At 43.0% G+C, this 25,000-nt stretch overlaps 2 protein-coding genes across 2 annotated transcripts in view; both read left to right on the top strand.

The window, feature by feature from the left end:
• Positions 1–15,910, top strand: part of LOC138973613 (galactoside alpha-(1,2)-fucosyltransferase 2-like) — a 21,959-nt gene extending 6,049 nt beyond the window's left edge. The window contains exon 2 of the mRNA XM_070346331.1: positions 13,414–15,910. Within this exon, the coding sequence (XP_070202432.1) occupies positions 13,414–14,882 (1,469 nt within the window). The 3' untranslated portion in view covers positions 14,883–15,910. The remainder of the gene's footprint in view (positions 1–13,413) is intronic.
• Positions 15,911–23,962: 8,052 nt separating this feature from the next.
• The window catches only part of LOC138973614 (galactoside alpha-(1,2)-fucosyltransferase 2-like), a 16,708-nt gene continuing 15,670 nt past the window's right edge, over positions 23,963–25,000 (top strand). The window contains exon 1 of the mRNA XM_070346332.1: positions 23,963–24,395. Within this exon, the coding sequence (XP_070202433.1) occupies positions 24,368–24,395 (28 nt within the window). The 5' untranslated portion in view covers positions 23,963–24,367. The remainder of the gene's footprint in view (positions 24,396–25,000) is intronic.

The following is a 25,000-nucleotide window of genomic DNA, read 5'->3' on the forward strand; positions in this document are numbered from 1 at the left end:
GTGTGTGTGTGTGTGTGTGTGTGTGTGTGTGTGTGTGTGTGTGTGTGTGTGTGTGTGTGTGTGTGTGTGTGTGTGGTCATGCTTTTCTATGTGTCTGTATCTCTGTCTGTCTTGTCTGTCTGTGTGTGTATGTGTGTGTGTGTGTGTGTGTGTGTGTGTCTGTCTGTCTGTCTGTCTGTCTGTGTGTCTGTCTGTGTGTCTGTCTGTCTGTCTGCTTCACTGTATATCTGTCTAGGTGCGTGTTCGTTCCGGCGTGCGTGCATGTGTGATTTAAAGAAAGAAAGAACAGGATGACTCAATACGTCAAATCCCCGTGTTTACTCAAACCGATTGTATTACAACAGGTCCATCTCGGAGCAAATTTAAATCGCCCATGTAATGTGTACACAGTCTCATTATTCAGATCTTGATAACTTCGAGTTCAGATCAAACAAACGTCTCGTCAGTGGCCTTCGAAGACCTCGTATCTTCAAAATCATAGTTCTGAGATAATGAGTGTTTTAAAAATCAAATTCCTCTTCACCAGATCAAAACGTGTAGATACGAGGTTTTCACTTTTTTGTTTTGAACTTTTTTGTTTTGAATTTAAGGAACAATTACGAGGATTTTCAACAGACTCGCAGGGATTCAAACAGACAATACGAGGTTTTTAAAATCAGGGGAAAAAGACCTTTGCAAAATAGATAGAGTTACAAGCTTTTCACAGATGATAGGAAAAAAATCAAGGGACGGAACCATGCAAAAATCCGAAAATCGGGAAAATGTAAGTTACGAGGTCTTCGAAGGCCATTGACGCGTCTGCGTTTATTGCACTATTGCACTTTTTGGCTCACGAAGTGTAGCCTATGCGATCGTAACTTTGTCTGTCTGTGCGTTTGTGCGTTTGTGCGTGTGTGTGTGCGTGTGTGTGTGTGTTTGTGCGTGTGTATGTCTGTGGTAGAAACTTTAACATTTCCGAGTCTATGTGTGAGTGGTTATCCAAGACTATGGATAAAGCTCGCATAAGATTACGTCACGGTCAAAAGTGTTTGACGTCAATTAATGCATCATGACGGCATTCCTCCCTGTAGTCTTTCTCTCTCGCGTGGTGTGTGTGGTCTCGGTCATTGTTATTTTGAGCGGGCCGAGACTATTTGGCAGTCGTGTCCCTGAAAGTAGGCTACATGCAGACAGACAGATCTAGATCTAGTGTCTCTCTTTCTTGCACAGTGTCACCTAAGCTTACTGTGTGTGTGGGTGTGTATGTGTGACGGAGTGATTGAGTTTGTGTTACTGTTTGTCTATTTCTTACGTGAGCCTTGAAGGCTTCGCCTCTTGTTTCTTATGAAGCAGCTTGCAGTTGAATTGACTCAAAAAACAAAGATTGTTAAAGATAGCCAGGAACTAGAACAGACGATAACATTTACTTTTTTTTCGAGGGGGGGGGGGGGGGGGAACACCCCATGAACAGGGAAGAGCACGACTATACTGCTCCTAAAAAGATTCGGTCTGTAAACAAAGTTAGTGTTTGTAATTTTTAGGATTGGAGAGAAAAAAATGTCGCATGAAGCGATACTTATACTTTTACTAAAGCATCTGGTTATTATGTCTGCCCCAAGAATCAAAAATTTAACACATTAGCTCATTTATCGCCGTGGCTAAGTCCCATATTATCGACCGAGAAAAGTCGAACCGGTCTCTACAAAACATGCCAACAGTGAACATAATTTGCATAAAACAATTTTAATGTTTAATTATTTTTTTACTCGAGTCTAGGTAAAGGCAGAATTTGAACAACAGATTAAATATTAATCTGTAAGCTTTCCAAATGAAGTACAAATAGTTAGTCCGGACTTGGTAAAAGATTGGACACAACGAAATTCTGAAATTTAAAAGAATTTGATTGAGAGATATGGTCGCCACAGTGCCGTCTTTTGTTTTAAAACAAATGAATATGACGTCTTAAACACATTTACCGAATACCTCCTGGGAACAATTAAGGGGAGAATTTCCCACTTGTTAAAATGAGAACTCAAACTGTAACTAATTTGTTTACGATTTTCACAGATCTTCTACTTTTAAATCGAATAGAACCAGAATGCTACAATTACCAGAAGGCGACAGCCGATGTCGACTATTTCTGCCCTTTTGCATCCAGTCAATACTTGACTGAATGATTTAACGAGGGCAGAGGGTGAGGGTTGTCTTCCGGTGTGTGTGTGTGTGGCATCAAGTGATGACAGGAACAGCAAGTACTGGATCCTCACTGACTCAGTGGGTAACGGGAATGAAACTCGGTACGGGTGAAATGGTGATAAGGGGCTCTGTACGTGCCACCGCACTGTGTCAAATATATATATGAAGTCTTATACCGCGCGCGTATCTCCAGACTCGGACTCAAGGCGCAGGGATCTATTTATGCCGTGTGAGATGGAATTTTTTACACAATACATCACGCATTCACATCGACCAGCAGATCGCAGCCATTTCGGCGCATATCCTACTTTTCACGGCCTATTATTCCAAGTCACACGGGTATTTTGGTGGACATGTTTTATCCATGTCAAAACAATTTTGCCAGGAAAGACCCTTTTGTCAATCGTGGGATCTTTAACGTGCACACCCCAATGTAGTGTACACGAAGGGACCTCGGTTTTTCGTCTCATCCGAAAGACTAGCACTTGAACCCACCACCTAGGTTAGGAAAGGGGGCAGAAAATTGCTAACGCCCTGACTCAGGGTCGAACTCGCAACCTCTCGCTTCCGAGCGCAAGTGCGTTACCACTCGGCCACCCAGTCCTTGGGTGCAAATGCAGATGTGTCGTCGACCAAGCCAAAACTAAAACAAAAAGGTCAACAGGTGATAAAGGAAACAAAGTCTCAAGTAACATTTACGCTTGTTATTTAATCCGCACGGTGACGCAAAGCAAATGCTGTCACCAACAAAATCACACATGGAAACGTGTGCGTGCAAACTTGATTGTCTTCTTGATAAGTGCGATGTGTACTTTATGGTGATTTTATGCTAAACCCGTTGAATTGACTCTCATTGTATGGTTATTTTCTCTCATTTTCTTTCCTCCGTATTTTCTACACGAACTTGTTTTCTTTTGTAGGGCAAGGTTACCACTTTTTACATTTAGTCAAGTTTTGACTAAATGTTTTAATATAGAGGGGGAATCGAGACGAGGGTCGTGGTGTGTGTGTGTGTGTGTGTGTGTATGTGGGTGTGTGTGTATGTGTGTATGTGTGTGTGTGTATATATGTGTGTGTGTGTGTGTGTGGGTGTATGTGTGTGTGTATGTTTGTGTGTGTGTGTGTGTGTGTGAGTGTGTAGAGCGATTCAGAGTAAACCACTAAACCGACCTTCATGAAACTTCACATCAGAGTTCCTGGGTATGATATCCCCAGACGGTTTTTTCAGCAAAAATTCAAAACAGAAAAATTCACATCTGGTCCACAATTATTAGGAGCATGGGCGCCTGATATGGACCCGTGAAGAGACCTTCAGGGATCACTGTAAAAAGCCCCCTTTACGTCAAAATAACATCATACAACTTAGTTTGCAAGTCAGACTTATTCAAACATGCTTTAGATTGATCTGTTTTCGTTTGATGAAATTATTATTTGAAGCACAACAAGAAACTAAAGAAACTAAAGAAACTTAAAACAAGAAGAGCAAACGCTCGATCGAGTCACTTTCGCAGTTCTGAATATTATATGAGGCATCAGATGGACAGGAAGAAATTGCTATTCACAACACAATGAGTCACGTTCACATAAAATTTGAGCCCGGTCACTTTTATAGTTTCCGAGAAAAGCCCAACGTTAAGTTGTGTGTTGCCGAACAGAAAAGGCTAGTTATCTCCCTTGTTTTTCTGATAACGTTCGTAAAAGGCTACAGATGTAAATACTTTGATGTAAAGAATAATCCTACAAAGTTTCAATCACATCCGATGAACTTTGTCAAAGATATAAAATGTCTAATTTTTCCTTTGACGCTGACCTGTGACCTTGAAAAAGGTCAAAGGTCAACGAAACCATCGTTAAAGTGTAGAGGTCATTGGAGGTCACGACTAAACAAAATATGAGCCCGATCGCTTTGATAGTTTCCGAGAAAAGTCCAACGTTAAGGTGGTGTCTACGGACGGCCGGACGGCCGGCCGGACGGCCGGCCGGACAGACTAACACTGACCGATTACATAGAGTCACTTTTTCTCAAGTGACTCAAAAAACAGAGAGAAAACAAATTAAATTATTATCTTCCAAGAATAGAAGACTATTTGTTTTTATTTTTTTGCAAGCTCGAGGGTTATATATATATATATATACGTTATTTACAGCACACTTCTCAATAAATTAAGGAAACCAGCCTTTAGCTTTTGTTTCCTGCTATTTGTTGAAGGTGGTCCATATTATGGGAAACAGACATACTTTGAGGGTTTGCTATTATTTATTGTTTGCAGTAGAAATTGTATTCTGTGTAGACCCTTCCACCAGCATCTTAGACCACTCTTTGTACTTTTTATTTTAATAGATGATTGTCATTTGTTTTACCTCATGTCTGCCCTGTGTGTGATGGTGTGATCGTGACTGCTGTAGTGTGGGCGTGTGTGTGTTGGTGTGTATGTCAGTGAATGTGTGGGCGTGTGTGTGTGTGTGTCAGTGTGTGTGTGGGTGTGCGTGTGTGCGTGATTTTACCAACACTACGCTAAATTCCTTGTGCTTTAAATGTTTTTTTAATGTCACTTGGCTCAATAAATACTGTATTCTGTATTCTGTATTCTGTATTCTGTATTCTGTAAACTCGGGGTCAACACTTGGGTCGGGATTGAAAAAATAGGTTCGGCCAGGGAGCGAGAAACCTTGGGTTTTTTTCTTGGCCTAAACCCAGGCGTACACACGATTCCCGTGTCCACGACCATGTTCACCACCAAAGATATGTGCAGGCGTTCACATGGAATCAGATCATCTTAAATAATAGCACCCTTTCACTTCCAAACAACAATAGCGCGGCTACATTCAAGAGTGCGATTTATTTTTCGATTTTTTTTCTTAATTGTATTTTAGCACATTGGCAAAGGTATCGATCGCAAAATGCACTCAACAACAAAAATTCCGCATTACAAGAGAAATTCATATGATGTTGATCTGTTCATAACCGTATAACCAGAGACTGCCTACATGTCTATGAATTTTAAAAAAAAATTGTTATGCTTGTATGTTATTTCCTACGAGGAAACTCTTTATATGTAAAATGTTGAATTTTAATGTCTAATGTAAAGCGCCATGAGACTGCCATTTGGCGGTGAACAGCGCTATAAAAGAATGTTTTATTATTATTATTATTACATTGTCGAAGTAATTCGATGCTAACCCTGCAGACTTATGTTTTGCCACATTTAAAACACATTAATTTTTGTTGTTAATTGTTTGTTTCCATGTTGATGTGTTGTGTACAACTAAACCCGCCTTTTAGGACACCCCCACCCCACCCCCAATTCAAGACCTCTCCCCTTTAAGGCTTGCTTTTGTAGACTTTCTGTTCATACCCTCTGTAAACATTTCCCCATTTTAAGACTCCATCCTTTTAAAGACCTGAACGTCTCAGATTTTTTTTTAAAGTTTTCTTAATCTTTATTCACTTTATAAAATGTAATTTATAAGAATTCTAAACGGGTGCTGATATTTTAAAACAATATAGTCAGTTATTTGTTGTTTTGTTTCCGCAATGATATGTAAAGATGCATATTTTCAGAATCCGTGAATTTCTACTGTTGAGTGATTCTTCTTCTATGTTCCCGGTATGTTGGGTTTGATGCGTGCATGCCTGGTTTTCTCCTGTAGATGGGTGTCGGCACAGGAGGTCTGCCCGCTGTCCTCAGCCAACATGCTCCGTCTTCATGGCAGCTCAAATTTTTTATCGAGGTTCTCTCCTCTAGATCCGCCGTGTTTCGCCTAGGGGCTTGCGCTGCCTAGTTGATAGGGTCACCTCGTAGAGGATGTGGTCATAGACCACGCACGGTCGGTCTTGGGATAGGGAAACGTTATGCTAGTCCGGAGGGATTACGCCACAATGGCCACCTCGCGAAGACCCAGGGTCCTAGACTAGGGAGGTCCAAGGGGGAGCACCGGGAGGGCTACCCCTCTACCCGCACCTCCAACACAATCCCTTCCCCTGGTAGCTTCATCCCCAAGGAGGAAACAGAGCTACCTGCAACACCCCATTGAGTGATAAAATCCTTCTTTTGTTTCTTCATCGGAATAAACTTATTTATATGTTGAGAGTTTGCATTTCTTTTTTCTTCTTCTTTTTTTTCATGTACCCCCCATGGGGTTTCTTATAGAGAATACTACATGGCTTGCTGTGTCGTACCAGATTTACACGAGGTTTGTTTTTTTAAATATTGAACTGCAAGCGAAAGCGAGCTGTTCACTATTTGAAAAAGCAACGAGTGTAAATCTGGTACGAAACAGCAAGCCATGTAGTATTCTGTTTATCCTACATACTGTACTTACGTGTATTTTTACTGAAAATGTCCTGCAGTCGAGGCAGCTAAATTGAAGACGCTTGTTTTGGAACCTCGATCTCTTCTCTAAAGCCTCGTGCAATCTATCACGTCAAGGCAAAGAAACGTCACTCTGAAAGTGTGGCGTGACGTGTTAGTTCTAAAGATTCATCGAGGGCAATTAGCGAGCGCAATTTTTGTTTCTATAATGACGTTTGTCTCGGTGATTTTGGCATCATAAGCAGTGGAAAAACAGGTCCCTGCCAGACTTGCTTGACATGACCTCATTTACATGATAATTATACACACGTGTGATTTGAACGATTATTATCTCACGTGTGTCTCTCTCACGCATGTAGGATAAAAATAAATTCTTTGCCTTGCTTTGCCTTGCTAACATGATCGCTTGCGAGAGAAAAATGCGCCTTTATTGTTTTACTGTCGTGCTACACAACAAAAAAACAATGTCGAGAGAAAACAAGGTCTCAGGTGACACTACACCAACATGGTAAAACGAATAATGTCACAGACGAAATCGTTAATACACGCGTTCCTGTCCTGTTCAATTTGTTAACCGTATTTGTTGATAGGAATTTATTTGTATCTCCACCATAACGGCCTCCCCCCCTCCACCTCCCTTCTACCCGACCCCTCCCTTATTTTCTATTCTGGTTTTTTTTTTATGGAGAGTTGTTTTTTGGCATGTTCTCTCTCTCTCTCTCTCTCTCTCTCTCTCTCTCTCTCTCTCTCTCTCTCTCTCTCTCTCTCTCTCTCTCTCTCTCTCTCTCTCCTTCCTTCTCCTGCATGCACGTAAGACAGAGAGACAGACACTGAGATACACGCACACACACCAACACACGCACAAACTGACACACAAACTGACGCACAAACACACTCACACACATACACACACACACACATACATACACACACACACACACACATACACACACATACACACACACACTGACACACACACACACACACACTGACACACACACACACACACACACACACTGACACACACACACAAACTGACACACACACACACATACACAAACTGACACACACACATACACACGCACACACACAACCACACACATACACACACACACACATACAACCTCACACACACACACATACAACCACACACACACACCAACTGACACACACACACATACAACCACACACACACACACACATACAACCACACACACACACACACACACACACGAACACACAAACTGACACACACACACACACACACACACACACACGAACACACAAACTGACACATACACACACACACACACACACACACACACACACACACACACACACACACACACACACACTCTCTCTCTCTCTCTCTCTCTCTCAATCCACAACATGTTTTGTTTGTATGGCCGACTGATACATGTGTCAACCCGGCATGTAACGTAAAATCCCTAGCAAACGCCCACCCCCCCTTCGCACAGATTTCAGGTAAAAGTAGGGGGTGGGCGTTTGCTAGGTATCCGCCCCTTTGCAAGATAACGTGTCATCACATTTTCACGAGAGAAATAAAGTGGTACAACCATGTGATTTATGCAATTTTAATGAAAATTAAACACACCGTTTGTTTACACAAATAAATCTGTGCTAGAAAAAAAGAAGAAAAAAAAGAACACAAGTGACCTTGATTCTTCTCATTCTCGGACTAACGTCAGCACAAACACAGTTTCTTCTCTTGTTTGGAGATCTAGTAGGGTTGATGATCGTGGGCTCATTATAGTCCTTCGAAGTCAACATCATCGTCGTCTCCACTTTCAGCTTCTTCTGGAAGAAAACTCGCGGGCACATACCGAAACATTGTCTGCAGCTTCGTTTTCAAGATATTTAAAGGCTTTTAGTTTGTACGAGCGTATGTCACTGTAAAGGATTTGTGCTTCGGCATGGCTGAACATAGAGAAGTGTTAATCACTCATTAAAAAACGTCACTGAACGACTTCACTGTGAGACATGACGTAATTTTATCCCCCCCCCCTCCCCCCACACCCCAAAAAAGAGAACCATCGAACAGTGTGCACCAATCGTAGATATAGGAGGCCGACTGTCCTAAAACTTGTTTTCTTTAAACCGGGGTGGGCGTTTGCTAGATATTGACCCCTCTGCACAACTTTTGGCCAAAAGTGGGGGGTGGGCGTTTGCTAGATAGGGGAAGGGCTCCTAATATGGACCGGCTCCTAATATGGACCACCCCCTTTCCATGGAAATAACAAAGCGAGAGCACTCATAAATTATTGCAAGCGATAGAGTTACTCTCCCTTGCTGACTTGCAGAGGTTAAATATGTCCGGGAAGGCACGGAAGTCCAAACGGTGAGTCCTTTTCTCTTTTGATAGCTTACACTCTAAATCTGACCCTCGAAACTCATCAGTGTTTCTGCACATAAATAGCTTACAAGATAAACGACACCTTCTATCGGACACCTCAGGGTGTCTGTAATGTATGTTGCGAGTGTTGGCTTTCTGTAATCCTGGAGAACGAAGAGTAAAACCAAATACTGAAAGATGCATGGGCGCCTAATATGGACCGCCTGTGGGCGCGTAATATGGACCGGTCCATATTAGGGGACCAAAGGTCCATATTAGGCGCCGTAAACTTTACAAAGTGATTGCAGATGAATCAAGACATCACAAAAGAATAGAACAATTCCAAACAGCTTGGCATGACGTCATTAAGTTCCTGACGACATGAAGTCATGCTGCTTGGAAATCTCGGACACCTAAACTTTATTTTTTAGTCATGGCGAACATTGAAGTTTTTAAATCTTACCCAGAAAAAACTTACCAACATCTTTTAACTAATGGGTTGTGTGTGTGTGTGTGTGTGTGTGTGTGTGTGTGTGTGTGTGTATGTGTGTATGTGTTGTGTGTGTGTGTGTGTGTGTGTGTGTGTGTGTGTGTGTGTGTGTGTGTGTGTGTGTGCTATACCTATCCCATGTCTCTATTTTTCAGTGGCCAATGGACTAACGATGACCTAAGCACGGCATTGGATGCCAACCACTATGGCCTAGGGTTGAACGTAATTATGTTCAAGGGAATATAACATTCCGAAAGCAACCTTGAAACGTCACATAACGAACAAGAACAAGTACGCAAACGGAAAGACAAAACTTCTCGGCAGACACCAGCTGTTGCCTACAGAAATTGAAGCTCAGCTCGTGAACCACATTCTCTCTCTGTGTAATTCTTTTTTCGGGATTACTAGGCGGGCACTGCCACTGATGGCTGTCGCGTTTGAGATCGCGGATATGAACGGGATGTCGCACACATTTAACAAAGAGAAAAAGATGGCTGGAAAGAAATGGTATCAGACGTTCATGCGAAGACACCCTGAAATCAGTTTGAGGCAACCGGAGCCAACGTCATTGGCTCGAGCCCAAGCATTCAACAAAGAAGCTGTTTATCGATACTTTGACCTGCTTGAGAAGATCATCGATGAAAACGGACTGGTAGGTTCACACATCTACAATATGGATGAAACTGGCGTCAGCACTGTCCAGAAGAAGTGCCAGAAAGTGCTTGGCCAGAAGGGAACACATCAAATAGGTTCTCTTTCGAGCGGGGAACGTGGCACAAACACAACGGTTGTATGCTGTGCGTCGGCCAATGGCAACTACGTACCACCCATGGTGATATTCAAACGGAAGCGTATGCCCCCAGAACTAGCGGATGGAGCGCCACCTGGTTCCATTGTCACAAGCAATGAGAGTGGGTGGATGGACACTGACACCTTTTGCGACTGGCTTGAACATTTCATCTGACATGTAAAGCCGACAGTGGATGAGAAAGTTCTACTCATTGTTGATGGCCACAAGAGCCACACCTGTAACATCAGAGCAATCAATCAAGCCAGGGAAAACGGCGTGATCCTGTTGTCGTTACCACCACACACAACACACAAAATGCAGCCCATGGACCGCTCACTCTTCAAACCCCTGCAAACCTACTACGACCAGGCCATTGAGAGTTGGCTGCGTAACCACCCAGGACGACGTGTCACCCCATTTCAGGTGTGCACGTTGTTCAATGAGGCATACCTGAAAGCTGCCCAGTTGAGCACAGCCATCAATGGGTTCAGATCCTGCGGCATATGGCCATGTTCCAGAGAGGTGTTTGACAGCAGCGAGTTTCATGCGTCAGCCGATGGGTCGCCCAGGGTATTTGCAATTCCAAGTTCACAGGGTCTTTCATCGTCTCACCCACCACCGCCTCCAGTACAGGCTGCTAGATCGCCGCCATTTCAATCACTGGCTACAGAATCAGAGGTGTCTCCACCACAATCACTGATCAGTTCATGAATACTCAACATCGCTGCCGTCGCCACTGCCAGCACGACCACCGGTTGCAAGAACCACATTATTGCAACCATCAGCAGCGGATGCGGAGCAATCACAATCGCAGCCATCCAGATCACCCGTTTCTGAATACATGTTTTCAGAATCAACGCAGCCCTTGGTATCACCACGACCAGATGTTGCAACCTCATCACCATCGGCTTCAGAACAACAACCATGGTCACCTCGGGCAACTACTGACGGACCATCACGACCATCAGGGACGGATGCTTCATCAGGCGTACCCTTTCCTTCAACATCTGAAATAAACATCGCAAAAGATGGGCGTTGCTTATTCAGAAGCATTGTTGTCGCCACTGATCCAGTCCTGCAAACTTGCCAGCGGTTGAACGGCCAGCCTGTTGATCCAGTACTTAGACTGAAAGAACAAGCGGCAGCAGATAGCTTGCGAAGTCAGCTGATGCTTCACATTTGGGACCAGATTGATGAACACGCTGAGTATATGGTGGAGGATGCTTTGAACGCAGACATGCCTCGTCATCTTCGTTTCCAAACACTGAATGACAGAGTATTCGCAATGGCAGCTCCAACAGCAATGGTTGGGGAGTTTGAAATATCCCAAACATCAAAAATGCTGGAAAGGCCGATCATCATCCTTGATAGGAGAGGGAGCACACTGAAGTATGGGAGTGGATTTGCACATGTCTCTCCGGTGTATTTGATCTACACCGCGTTCGGTGACAACGCTGGACATTATGATTGTGTCCTTCCACCTCAAGGTTCTACCGTGGAGCTTTCCAATCCATCGTCAAAAAAACGTCAGAAAGACCGTAGAACATCCGCAGAAGAGCTCACCGCGAGCCCCTACAAACGTAAGCTGGAAGAAAAAGCGTACCAGAGAAAAAAGAATGCCACCAGGATGACCATTCCGACGAACAGCAGGAAAAGAACAACAAAGAAAACCACAGAGAACACGAAGCTAGCAGAAACTGAAACTGAGGGGAATTGGCACTGCAACCTGTGTGGCGAGTGGAGCCTGGAGGACATGATCTGCTGCAGGAGCTGCAAAAGATGGGCACACACTGCTTGTGCAGGGACAACCCGATCATGTTATGTTTGTGACTTTTGTTGTTAGCATTTTTTTGTTAACTTCTGTTGCATGCCGGTTGCTTTTATCTTTTTTTTTCCTTTTCTCTCTCTCATTTTCTGTTCGTTTACTTTTTTTTTTTAATTTACAGGCGGGGGTCTTCATTGATTGCTGTTGGCACTTTAACTTTTATCAATGCACAACGACCTTATGTGAGAGATGCTTTTGTTGACCATTCTTCTTGATTTTCACATGATTTGTCATGGCATGTGCACTAGTGATGGTATCATGATACGGTGTGTGTGTGTGTGTGTGTGTGTGTGTGTGTGTGTGTGTGTGTGTGTGTGTGTGTGTGTGTGTGTGCGTGTATGTGTCCGTGTGAGTTTGTGTGTGTGTGTGTGTGGGGGGGGGGTCGTCTTGACTCTTATGTTAGACTTGATAACAAAACTTCACTCTTGATTCGTGAAGTGTGTCACCATTTATCCCACTTCACATCCTGGTATGTTTAACAGAGAGAGAGAGAGAGAGAGAGAGAGAGAGAGAGAGAGAGAGAGAGAGAGAGAGAGAGAGAGAGAGAGAGAGAGAGAGAGAGATTCTGAGTTCGTGTGCGTTGTCAGCTGACCTACGCTGGCTTGCCATGTCTCACGAAGGACTTAACGATTTTGATTTTTTAACTGCCGAGTTCGCCTGTAAGAAGTGTTCTATTCTATATTTATTTCTGCTTGTCTGCCATGGATTTTTCCAGGAATGACAGCAGATTGATGTTAACAATGCGGAATCCACTTCCTTTTTACCCGTTGAACCCGATTTTTACCCCCTCAACCCCCCCCCCCCCCCCCCCCCCCGACCAGTACACGGCAGTAAATATAAACTTTATCTCGCATCAATCTCTCGGCGCTGCTTAGTGCAGGATGTGCCTGGTTTCCTAACCTCCACCGGTGACATCTTTTGTTTGCTTTTAGGATACATGGGATAGGTTTACCTTCAGAGCCTTTCCTATGAAGGTATAGGGCTTATCGGATGGCCACTGTTTACCAAAGTGATAATCACTAAGAGCAGCTTTGCTTTATGCGTTCGGGATTACAACGCAACGCATCGTGCAAACTCGACAGACCAGGTTGTGTTAACCTCACCACCTCCCACCCCCCCATATTATTTTTTCTTTGATAATTAGCAATGACCTTCTGACACTTATTTGATTCACATTAAATCATCAAGGCACGGTACCATTTTTATCTTCCTGCTGCCATTCAATTTGAGAGTACCTTAGACAAAGAACAACCACCATGCAAAATATTATACTTGTTGGTGATAAAACAAGCTAGTTATTAGCTATAATAAAAAGGTGGTCCATATTAGGAGCCCTTCCCCTACTGGGCGTTTGCTAGGGATTTTACGGTAATGGGTCCAAAACTGTATGTTTTTGTAGCAGTTTTGAGAGGTTCTGATACAAAAAGCGCTGTCTTTTACCAATGTTTCTCTTTGCCTGTGTTTCAGAACTGTTCCTCTATGGATGCGGAACGATTTTGGTATTCGGTGTCTGGCACCTCCATTCCCGGCCTGCTGACCTACAGTCCTCCATACAAAGAAAGCAAAATCTAAAACGCAAGCAATTCATCCGCGAAGCCGTTCGAAATCCTCTCGTCCACAAAAACACAGCTGATTCAGGCCTAGAAGATTCGCGAAATTGGACGAAAGAAGGGCGACAACTTTCCTTTGTAAATGTCACAACAGTGCGACAATCACAGAAGACTTTGAATGTCAACCTCGAGAGGCCCACGTTTGAACATGCATCGGGAAACGCCAGCGCGGCGAAGTTATCTCAGAATGCCAAGGGAACTTTGACGGGGGAAGAAGTTGCTAAAGATTGGTCAAATTCAATTTCATTGAGGGTCAACGCCTATTCTAAAGGAACGTCTGTTGCAAATTCGTTGAGTTTGAAACTAAACGGAACCGGTAACGTGGCAATGGAAAATTCAAGCCTCATTTTGAAAGGGCCGGAAATGTCTGCGCCTCGTTCACAGAAAGTGACTAAAGTTTCGGAACAGACCCTGGAGTCTGAAAAGAACTCCTCCTCTAACCGGAATGTCGTTTCATCGACATCGTCTTCGTCGTCATCGAATACAACGGATAAATCCAAGAAGCTTCTTTGCGTGAGATTCACGGGTCGACTCGGCAACGAACTCTTCCAGTACGCCAGCACTCTAGGGCTAGCCTTGACCTTGCACCGAACACCAGTCTTCATCGGCAGCGTGCACCTGCCCTCAGTGCTGAAGCACTTTGGCGATCCTTCCATCGACTACACCCAACTTCACGCGCGCTGCGACAAGGCGGCGAGCGTCGGGGAAAAGACGTGCTGCAAGTGGGAGGAAAGTTTGACCAAGCTTGACCCTTCCAAAGACTTCACGGTCGGCCTCTATCTTCAGTCCTACAGATACTTCGACGACCACCAGGCCGAACTCCGACAAGCCCTCACCTTCTCAGACGCAGTTCGCAACGAGTCTTCTCGGATCGTCAACGAGCTCCGGCGCAAGTACAACTCTTCCACGCTCGTCGCTATGCATCTTCGTCGAGGCGACTTGATCGCGGAACATAACCAGAAACTAGGCTACCCTTTGGTGTCCGAAGCCTACGTCAACCGGTCCATGGCTTATTTTAAAGCTCTGTACCCCGATGCGTTGTTCGTGGTGGGCAGTGACAGCCCGGAATGGTGCCAGCAGAAACTGTCCAGCGTGTCTCACGTGCACTGTTTAGCGCCGCGGTCGGCGGCTGTTGACATGTTGACGCTGTCCTCGATGGCGCACAGGGTGGTGAGTTTCGGGACCTACTCGTGGTGGGTCGGGTATCTGACCAGAGCTCGGACTGTTGTCTACATGAAGGACTTTCTTGTCAACGGGACTTACATCGGTAGCTGCTTCCACCCCGATGGCAGGGACTATTTCTACCCCGGGTGGATTCCTTTGTGATTGAGGAGGTTGTTGTGGGGGGTAGGTGCTGTGAGAGCATTTTTCTGATTTACCTGTGCCTGAACCATTGCTCAAATGATGATTAAGCTATTCGGACTTCTCTACGCGCCTTAAAATCAAAGAACAAAAGATTGACATTACATAACATAATTATGACAACAAAATATCCGCACAAAAGAAAATTGAACACATCAAATCCAAAACGGGAGAATGTGTGTTATCAAAGACTCACTGTATTTTAAAATGTTATTCAATAACGGAAAAAACCCTTCATTTATCTCTTTATTTGTTTGTTTGTGTGTTTTCTTCATTTTCATTTTTTAATTCATTTCTCTATTGTTGTTACAATTTTCGCACAATTTGAAGCAACCCTTACCCCAACGAAAATCTAGACCACGCACAAGTAAGTTTCAAGATGTCATATGTACTTCAAAGTGCGTAATATTGACAAATCTCAGCGCTTAGTATGGAACAAAGTACAGCCGAAGTACATCTTGTCAGCACTCTACACGCATGAAAGTGGCGAGTCTTTTACTCGCCATGGCGAGTAGAAACGTGTAACTGGCGAGTAGAAAATGTTCATCTCCTCGCCAAATGAGAGTAAAGTTGCTGAAACAATCTTTTTGGTTTGGCTAGTAACATTTGTTCTCTGGCTAGTACATTTTGAGAAGCCATTAAGGCTACCAAATATAAAATTGCGCTGAAATGAGTCAATAAATGTCGTGTGCTCCTTATCGATCATGAACGTAAAAATCCACTCGTGCAAAACACGTCACACAACCGTTTGGCAGGCAAAAACATGAGTGAACGTGGGAGTTTCAGCCCATGAACAAAGAAAAAGAAGAAGAAGAAGAAACACACGCCATTGTGTTGCCTGAAACCATCGTCAGCGCACACGCACATACACACACACACACACACACACACACACACACACGCGCGCGCGCGCGCCCACACACACACACACGTACTCACACACACACACACATACACACTCACACACACACACACACACACACACACACACACACATACACGCACACTCACACACACACACACACACACACACACGCACACGTGTAGTTGGGAAGTTAAGAGTAGAAATAATTAGTATTTAGTGTAGGAGGAGGGTTGGGGGTGGGTAGGGAGGGGGTGGGTATGGTTTACTTTGAGCAGGTCGGTTTCAGTTTTAATAAACGATTCTAGAGAATTGTGTATCTTATATTTGAGTCTTTCGTGTTTTAGACATTGATGCATTTAATAGTTTTAACGAGTTGCCTTTTGTTTTATCATTCTGGTGTTTATCTAGATGTGCTGTGTATCTTATAAGAAGTTCTTAAAAGTTCGAAGTTATTTTAGCATATAGGTTTTTTTTATGGTCTTAACAGTTAAACATGTATTACGTTATCATTAAGATTCATGCTTTGTTAGCACTATTGTTTTAATCAGTCTGGTTTTCTCTTGTTTTCATCTTATGAATATTCTAAATGTTAGACTAACTTATTGTCTTGTACAGAATAACAACTGTGTGAATGGTGCTATACTGAATGAAAGAGTGTGACATGAAGTTCTTGTACATCATTGTAAAGAGTGTGAATGACGTTTTAGTTTAGATGTCAAGCGCTTAGAGCAAGCCTTTTTAACGAAAGTTTTTGATTTAGCGCTATATAAATGTTCTTCTTCTTATTATTATTATCCCTCAGAGAGAGAGAGAGAGAGAGAGACAGAGAGACAGAGAGACAGAGAGAGAGAGAGAGAGCCTGACAAACGGTGTTTGCTGGGGACACTTGGCAACCGGACTTGCTGGGTTATAAATTTGAAATTGAGATGTGTTGTGATTTCAACTAATCAGACCCCGCGGTTTATTCTCACCTGTTAGGGTGGCACCCAGTTTCGCTTCATGCACCTCGGCCCAGGAATCCAGACGGCTCTTGTGAAAACTGAATAAAATCAGGCATTTTGTCGCCTTTGTCTGACAGTATAACGTCGCTGTCAGTGCAAGACCTCGTATCCGACATTTTGGCGTGAAACGTGTTTTTTTTTCTCTCCAGTTGTTACATTTAATTTAAATGGAAGATTTTTGACTTTTGAAGAATTTAAGTTCAATTTTCTTTTTGTTCAAACTATTTTTTTTATTTTATGAAGGAGTGATTAAGTCCTTACGAAAATATCAGAGAAAAGTACAAATTGATTCGTTAAATGGTTTTCAGATTAGGGATTATAAACCGTGGGAGATTATTTGTGGAGGCAAACAGGCAATTAAAGAAGTTTTTTTTAAATCAAAATTTGATGATAACCCTGCAGGCATGAACAGATGGAATATGTATTTTTACAACCTGAACTGTAAACAGATTTTTGATAAATGTTTTAAAACAACCAAGGACACACAGTTAAGATGGTTCCAGACCAGATTGCTTCATCGCATTCTTGGTGTTGCTAGCCGGTTATTTGTTCAAAAGATTCTTGACAGCCCCCTTTGTGCCTTTTGCAAATATGAAAATGAAACAATTTCCCATATATTTTGATACTGCCCGCTTAGTCTGAAATTTTGGACTGATTTGTATAATGTGTCTAACCGTGCACCGGCAAGTATTTCAGGCGGCCAGAAACGGGGTCATCGCCATCGTCGACCATGCTAAGTCTGCATTCTTCTCATCCAAAATACTCGCATGCACCTCAGTCAAACAGCTGTTTAGTGTCACCAATGACATCTTAGGCAAGGTGACTTGTTCCCCTCTTCCCACTATGTTCTCTGTACATGAGCTTCCCCAGAAGTTCGCTGACTTTTTCACTGCGAAGATCGCGCTTATTCGCGAGAAGCTTGATTCTGCTGTTGTCCCGCCTTCACCGGTTGCCGATAGGATGTATTGTGGTCCAGCCCTGCAGCGTTTTGAGCCTGTCACCAGCGAGTTTGTAAAAAAGGTGTGTTTAGGCGCTAGTCCGAAAACGTGCGAGCTTGACCCCATTCCGTCCTCTCTGCTGTGTGATTGTATTGATGACCTTCTTCCATACCTCACTCACGTCATCAACGACTCTCTGACTTCCGGCTCATTCCCAGATGAATTCAAACCTGCAATAGTTAGGCCCCTCATCAAAAAACCTTCACTTGACAAGAATTCCTTGAAAAACTTTAGGCCCGTTTCGAACTTGTCATTCCTTTCAAAAATCACTGAAAAAATTGTCCTTTCACAACTTCTCACTCACCTAGAGCAAAACCACCTTCTCAACACCCATCAGTCTGCATACAGGAAAAACCATAGTACTGAGACAGCACTTCTGAAGATTGTAAACGACATCCTTCTTAGCTTTGACGAAAATCAGGTCTCCATTCTAACACTACTGGACTTGTCTAGCGCATTCGATACGATAGACCACGAAATTCTGCTCCACAGGCTTCAGCACTCCTTTGGTGTTCATGATCTGGCCCTGTCCTGGGTTCGTTCGTACCTTACTAACCGGACGCAGACCGTTTGTGTCAACGGCATCAAATCTCAACCTTCAGCTCCATACTTTTCGTTCTATATGCCTCCCCTGTGTCCGATGTTATCAGTCGCCATGCGTTGTCGCACGAGAGTTTCGCTGATGATACACAGCTTCATCAGTCTGCCCCCCTTGCTGAAGTTGACGATCTGGTATCTCGGACACAGGATTGCATTGCGGACCTCAGTGATTGGATGTCTTTAAACAAACTCCAGTTAAATAGTGACAAAACCGAAGTTATGCTGGCCTGTCCCACGAAATTTCTCAATCACCCTTCTCTTCCTGCCTCTCTCACTGTCAACGAACTACCTATCTCTTTCTCTCCGTGTGTCCGCAGCCTTGGCGTCACTCTCGATCCAACTCTCTCTTTCCAAAAACACATCTCTAACATCTGCAAGTCCGCCTATCTAGAGCTGCGCAAGATTAGTTCAGTCCGTCACTACCTCACCGCTGATGCAACCAAAACGTTAGTGTGTTCTTTAGTCCTCTCAAAGATAGATTATTGCAATTCTCTTCTGGCCGGTCTCCCTAAGTACCTTTTAGATAGACTTCAAAGGATCCAAAATAACGCTGCCCGCCTGGTCTTCAAATCTTCCAAGTATGAACACGCCACACCCCTTCTTCACTCTCTACACTGGCTGCCAATCACTAAAAGGATCGAATACAAACTCTCCTCTCTTTCTTTTGCCGTCGTTTCTGGTTCTGCCCCAGAATACTTGTCAGAACTCCTCAATCTCTACACCCCCTCTCGTCAGCTTCGCTCCGCCGCCGACACTCGACTCTTCCGACTCCCCACAGTGCAAACAAAAACATGTGGCGAGAGGTCCTTCGCCTATCAAGCCCCTGTGACCTGGAATAGATTACCACTGCCTCTCAGACACACAGATTCTCTCACTACATTCAAGACAAATCTCAAAACACACCTCTTTCAGCGCAAGTGATTTCCCCCCCAGCATCTCCCCACCCACCCCATCCCGCCCCACCTCACCCCCTACCTAGCGCCTAAAATAACGTGTATATATATTTTCTGCGCTTTGTGTCAGCACTGTGTGTGTGTGTGTAAATAGTACCGTTGACACGTTTTTATATAGAAGCCTACTGTGGTTCTTGTGCTTAGGCTGTGTATTGGACTGTCATTGTATGCCTGCATTATTAGTTGTCAGTAATTATTACATGTGCTGATTGTTCTCTTTGCCTGCGCGCGTATAGTATGTTGGTTATGTTTGGTCATAGTATGTTTGTTTATGTTTGGTCGTTATCTTGCCTGTGCGTGTATTGTATGTTTGGTCGCTTTCTTTGCCTGTGCATGTATAGTTTGTTGGTTATGTTTGGTCGGTTTCTTTGCCTGTATAGTATGCTTGGTCGATGTATGTATTGTAAAGCGCTAAGAGTAGACATTTTTCTAGAATAGCGCTATAAAAGTTTGCATTATTATTATTATTATTAAATAGAAGTTATATTTACCGCGCAAATGTTCTTTTTACAGAAGAATTTATTTTGTTTGGTTGTATGAACAATGTTTACGTAGATGTGGTTTTGGATTTTATTATTTTGTTTGCAAAGTTTTATATTTATAAGAGTAAGTTACAAGAGACAAGGCCACTGTAAGAAATATTTTTAAGGAATTTGAAATACAGAATTGAAATAGAAAAATATTCCAGTTTCAATGCTGGTAACATTACCAAATTTGTAGAATTATGGGTCCTCATAAATTATGAAGAGTTGGTTAGGTAGTACGCTAGGTTGTGCAGAGATGTGATGTATAAAACATCAGAAATTGTGAAAGAAACAATTGAAAGTCAGCAGAGACTTTCTTCTGAGATTAGTTAAAATCCCTTAGCAGAGAAAGAGAGAGAATAAGTATCCCTTCACAGACAGCCTATTGGGAGCATCAGACCCTCCTCAAGGGGGACCGAGATTTACAGAGCAAAGTCCCATTGTGGGGGACGTATCACACGAAAATCTAGTCCTGAGGCGGACCATTGTTTTTGTACCTAGACCAGACACGTGTTTCGACACTGCAGGTGGAACTGATGGCGAAAGTTGTCAACCCATGCTATCCAACTAAGAAGCAAACCACTCTCTGAATGGTAGCTTCTGTTGGCATGGGAGACTACCCTCATCTGACAACCCCAAGGGGATATCTGTGAAGGGAAACACTTTGATTTAAGGCCAAAGTGTGGAATTGAAATTTATTAAGAAAGAATTTAGAAATTTAGACAAGTTTTAACCAAGAAATTAGGTTAAAACAAGGGAAATTTGAAAAAGCCTAAAGGGAGGTAACTCTGTACCAGCCTGCAGATCCAGAAATGGATACCGCGAACAAGTTAGATCTCACGGAATAAAATAACTTAACATTGTTTAAAATTTAATATCTCAAAATCGGAAAAAGTTACAGGAGTGATTTTTGTACCAACGTAAAGCTTGTTGAATTGCTCATTATAGGCAAAAACCCGGAATAGTCTGGCTTGTTCCGTTTTTTTGCAATTTGAGCTCAAAGACGCATGGTGTCATTTTGGAGTTTACAAACTTAGCACTGTGTGTTTGACAGCGCTGTGCGTGCACTGATTGCCTGGTCACTCCGAATCTCCTAGCAACATCAGTATAAGTCATCCCTCCTCTCAACATCCCTATTGCGACGAGTCTATCGTTCACACACGTTCGTGGCATGGTGAAAGAGAAAGACAGAGTGGACAGTTTTGGGCAAAGAGAAAGAAACATTTTAGTGAGTTGTTCTCACTCACAAACAAACGGACAAACCAAAGGCAGTACTTTCATGCAATATTCGTGGATCAGCAGCAGACCTTTTGCAGGTTTCAAGTACGGGAAGACGTGCCCCGAGAGTCAAAGAGTTGCAGGCCTACCTGTTTACAGCACACACAGCGTGCACTGGCTGTCGGCAGCGTTGACAAGCTTAGGCGTCAGTCTAGTAAACTCCAAAATGACACCATGCGTCTTTGAGGACCAATTGTGAAAAAACTAAGCAACCGAGAACATTCCGGTTTTTTTCCTCTTCTCAGGAATTGATGGTTCTATGATCGTACCACCCCGCTCTCCTGCAACTTTTTCCGATTTTGAGATATTAAATTTTAAAACATGTTAAGTTATTTTATTCCGTGAGTATATAATATGTATGTGTGTGTGCGCGCGCGCGCGATTGCGTGTGTGTGCGTGTATGTATATGTGCGTTGGGTGCGTGTGTGTGGATGTACCTGTGTCAGTGTGTGTGTCTGTGGGTAGGCGAAAGGCCCCTAATATGGACCACTTTTTGTTTATTGCTGATAACTAGCTTGTTTTCTTGCGAAGAAGTTTAATTTTGTGGTTGGTAGTCCTTCTCTCTTAGTTTAACAGTTAGGCCTAATTAGAGTGAAATAGCTTTGATAGACCTTCAGCAAAAATTAAATACAGAAAAAATCACAAATGGTCCATATTAGGAGCCTGGGCGCCCAATATGGACCAGTGAAGCGGCCTTCACGAATCACTGTAAAAAGCCCCCTATACTTCAAAATAACATGATACAACTTAGTGTGCAAGTCAGACTAATTCAAATATGCTTTAGATTTAGCTGTTTCGGGTTGATGAGAGCATTATTTGAAGCACACCAGGAAACTGAAGAAGCTTATCAAAAACAGAGTGAAAATAAGTGAAATTATCAACTTCCAAATAAAAAGACTATTAATTGTTATATTTTTTTGAAATCTCGAGGGCTAGTCATAGATTATTTTCAGCAAGCTTCTTAATGAATTAATTAAAATTGCCTTTAGTTTTTATTTTCTTCGATTTGTTGAAGGTGGTCCATATTAGGGGACTCACACATACTTTGAGGTTTTGCTATTATTTTTTGTTTGCAGTAGAAACTCGGGGTACACACTGTTAAAATGTAACAAATACTGCCTTAGATAGCCATTTTTGTGTTATGAAAGCTTTGGCTGTGGACAGAAACGAGTCCGTTTTAGGCGGCACATTTAGAGTGAACGCTGCCAAAAGTGAAAAAAAGCGAAAAAGCTTAACGGTTTTGAGGTTTGTGTTTCTGCAACTGTTTTGACATGTGCAACTCATCCAGAGAGGGTGAATAAAGCGAATTAAATTGTTTTGAGCGCTCTAGCGCCGTTAGTTTGTCAGAACAGGAGGTGGTCCATATTAGGAGCCGGTCCATATTAGGAGCCTTTCCCCTACATGATGATTATGCAGGGGTGTGTTCTAGCACGTGCGAACGTACTCAGTGGTCATGCAACGAGCGTTCATGTGCATACTATCTTTCACCTTTACTTGCCTGTTTTGAAGTCCTCAATGTCTCCCACCCACCTTGTTATCATATAGGTGTTCAGCACTGCATCATCTTTAACAATCCACTTGTTTAGAACTAGGCTTTGTTACTGTCTTATTCATTTTTGGAATTCCGGCACGCAAAACATATTACGTCATGTATGATTGCGTCATAGACAGACATTGCGTCAAAGGATATTTGTAAACATCGTGCGAGTTAATTATAGAACACCCTGACGAAGGCCACGAGGCCGAAATATTGGTGAAAACGTGAAGGCTTGTTTTGGTTATTTTTTTCCATATTTGTTATATATATACATATATATCTATATAACAAAATCAAGGAAAAGAAAAGCCAAACAAAGAATTTCATGTGGCAGCCCAAATTTTCGACCTGTTGGCAGGCCTTCCTCAGAGAGAGAGAGAGAGAGAGAGAGAGAGAGAGAGAGAGAGAGAGAGAGAGAGAGAGAGAGAGAGAGAGAGAGAGAGAGAGAGAGAGAGGGAGAGAGAGAGAGAGAGAGAGAGAGAGAGAGAGAGAGGGAGAGAGAGAGAGAGAGAGAGAGAGAGAGAGAGAGAGAGAGAGAGAGAGAGAGAGAGAGAGAGGTTACAACACGAGTGGTTTTTGGCTCACGTAAGTGTAGCCTATGCGATGATAAACTTTGTCTGTCTGTGCGTGTGTGTGTGTGTGTGTGTGTGTGTGTGTGTGATAGAAACTTTAACATTTCCGAGTCTATGGATTACGTCAGTCTCGGTCAAAAGTGTTCGACGTGTGTGATAGAAACTATTTGAAGACGTCACATTATGACGTAAGAGGGTTAGACGTCACGCAAAGGAATTACTGAAAGTCTCGGTCATTGTTATTGTGAGCGGGCCGAGACTACTTGGCAGATCCAGGGTCTCGCTTTCTTGCACAGTTTCACCTATGCTTACTGTGTGTGTGTGTGTGTGTGTGTGTGTGTGTGTGTGTGTGTGTGTGTGTGTGTGTGTGTGTGTGTGTGTGTATGTGTGTATGTGTGACGGAGTGATTGAGTTTGTGTTACTGTTTGTCGATTTCTTACGTGAGCCTTGAAGGCTTCGCCTCTTGTTTTATATGGCTTGTATTCCAGCGGATGAATATCAAGGGACTCACGAGCCTCTGGCGAGTGAGTCCCTTTGATACCGTAAAATCCCTAGCAAACGCCCAGTATCTAGCAAACGCCCATTCCCCACTTTTGGCCAACAGTTATGCAGAGGGGTCCATACCTAGCAAACGCCCACCCCGGTTTTTTTACAAATTTTGTTTGTTTGTTTGTTTGTTCATGGGCTGAAACTCCCACGGCTCTTACGTGTATGACCGTTTTTTACCCCGCCATTTAGGCAGCTCATGGAGATCCTGCCACGTTTGGCCCACGATTGGCCACGCTCTCGGACACTTTTCTGTCGTAGCAGAAGCGGCGTCTATATTATGTGAATTGGGTAGTAGTGCCTTGTGCTGGATTTTGACGGCGCTATGCCCCGATTTGATCGGGTTGGTCGTGGTAAGGACGCAGCGCTGTGTGACCCGTAGTAAAGATTTATACGCGTGGGTTAGCAGCTGTAAGGCGGACACTGTGTGCGGTATTGGCTGATCTCGGACGACCGTAAATTATTCTCATTTTCTGCTCTGTCGTATCTACAGATTAAATGTGATTCCGCCATCTGTGGCCGGATATGCGGACACGCTGTTGTGTGTGAATATCTGATCGTTTTCGAGTTTCACGATGAGATTTTGTGCGCTGAGATTTCGAAGTAAGTAGCTCATTTTTACATTTAGTCAAGTTTTGATTAAATGTTTTAACATAGAGGGGGAATCGAAACGAGGGTCGTGGTGTATGTGTGTGTGTGTGTGTGTGTGTGTCTGTCTGTGTGTGTGTGTGTGTGTGTGTGTGTGTGTGTGTGTGTGTGTAGAGCGATTCAGACTAAACTACTGGACCGATCTTTATGAAATTTTACATGAAAGTTCCTGGATATGATATCCCCAGACTTTTTTTTCATTTGTTCGATAAATGTCTTTGATGACGTCATATCCGGCTTTTTGTAAAAGTTTAGGCGGCACTGTCACACCCCCATTTTTCAATAAAATTGATTGAAATTTTCGTAAAGCAATCTTCGACGAAGGCCGGACTTCGGTATTCCATTTCAGCTTGGTGGCCTAAAAATTGATTAATGATTTTGGTCATTAAAAATCTGAAAATTGTAATTAATTTTTTATATGAAACGATCCAAATTTACGTTCATCTTATTTTCCATTATTTTCTGATTCCAAAAACATATAAATATGTTATATTCGGATTAAAATCAAGCTCTGAAAATTAAAAATATAAAAATTATGATCAAAATTAAATTTCCGACAT

This window comes from Littorina saxatilis, linkage group LG8 (assembly GCF_037325665.1).
Source record: "Littorina saxatilis isolate snail1 linkage group LG8, US_GU_Lsax_2.0, whole genome shotgun sequence".
In the NCBI taxonomy this organism is placed as follows: Eukaryota; Metazoa; Mollusca; class Gastropoda; order Littorinimorpha; family Littorinidae; genus Littorina; species Littorina saxatilis.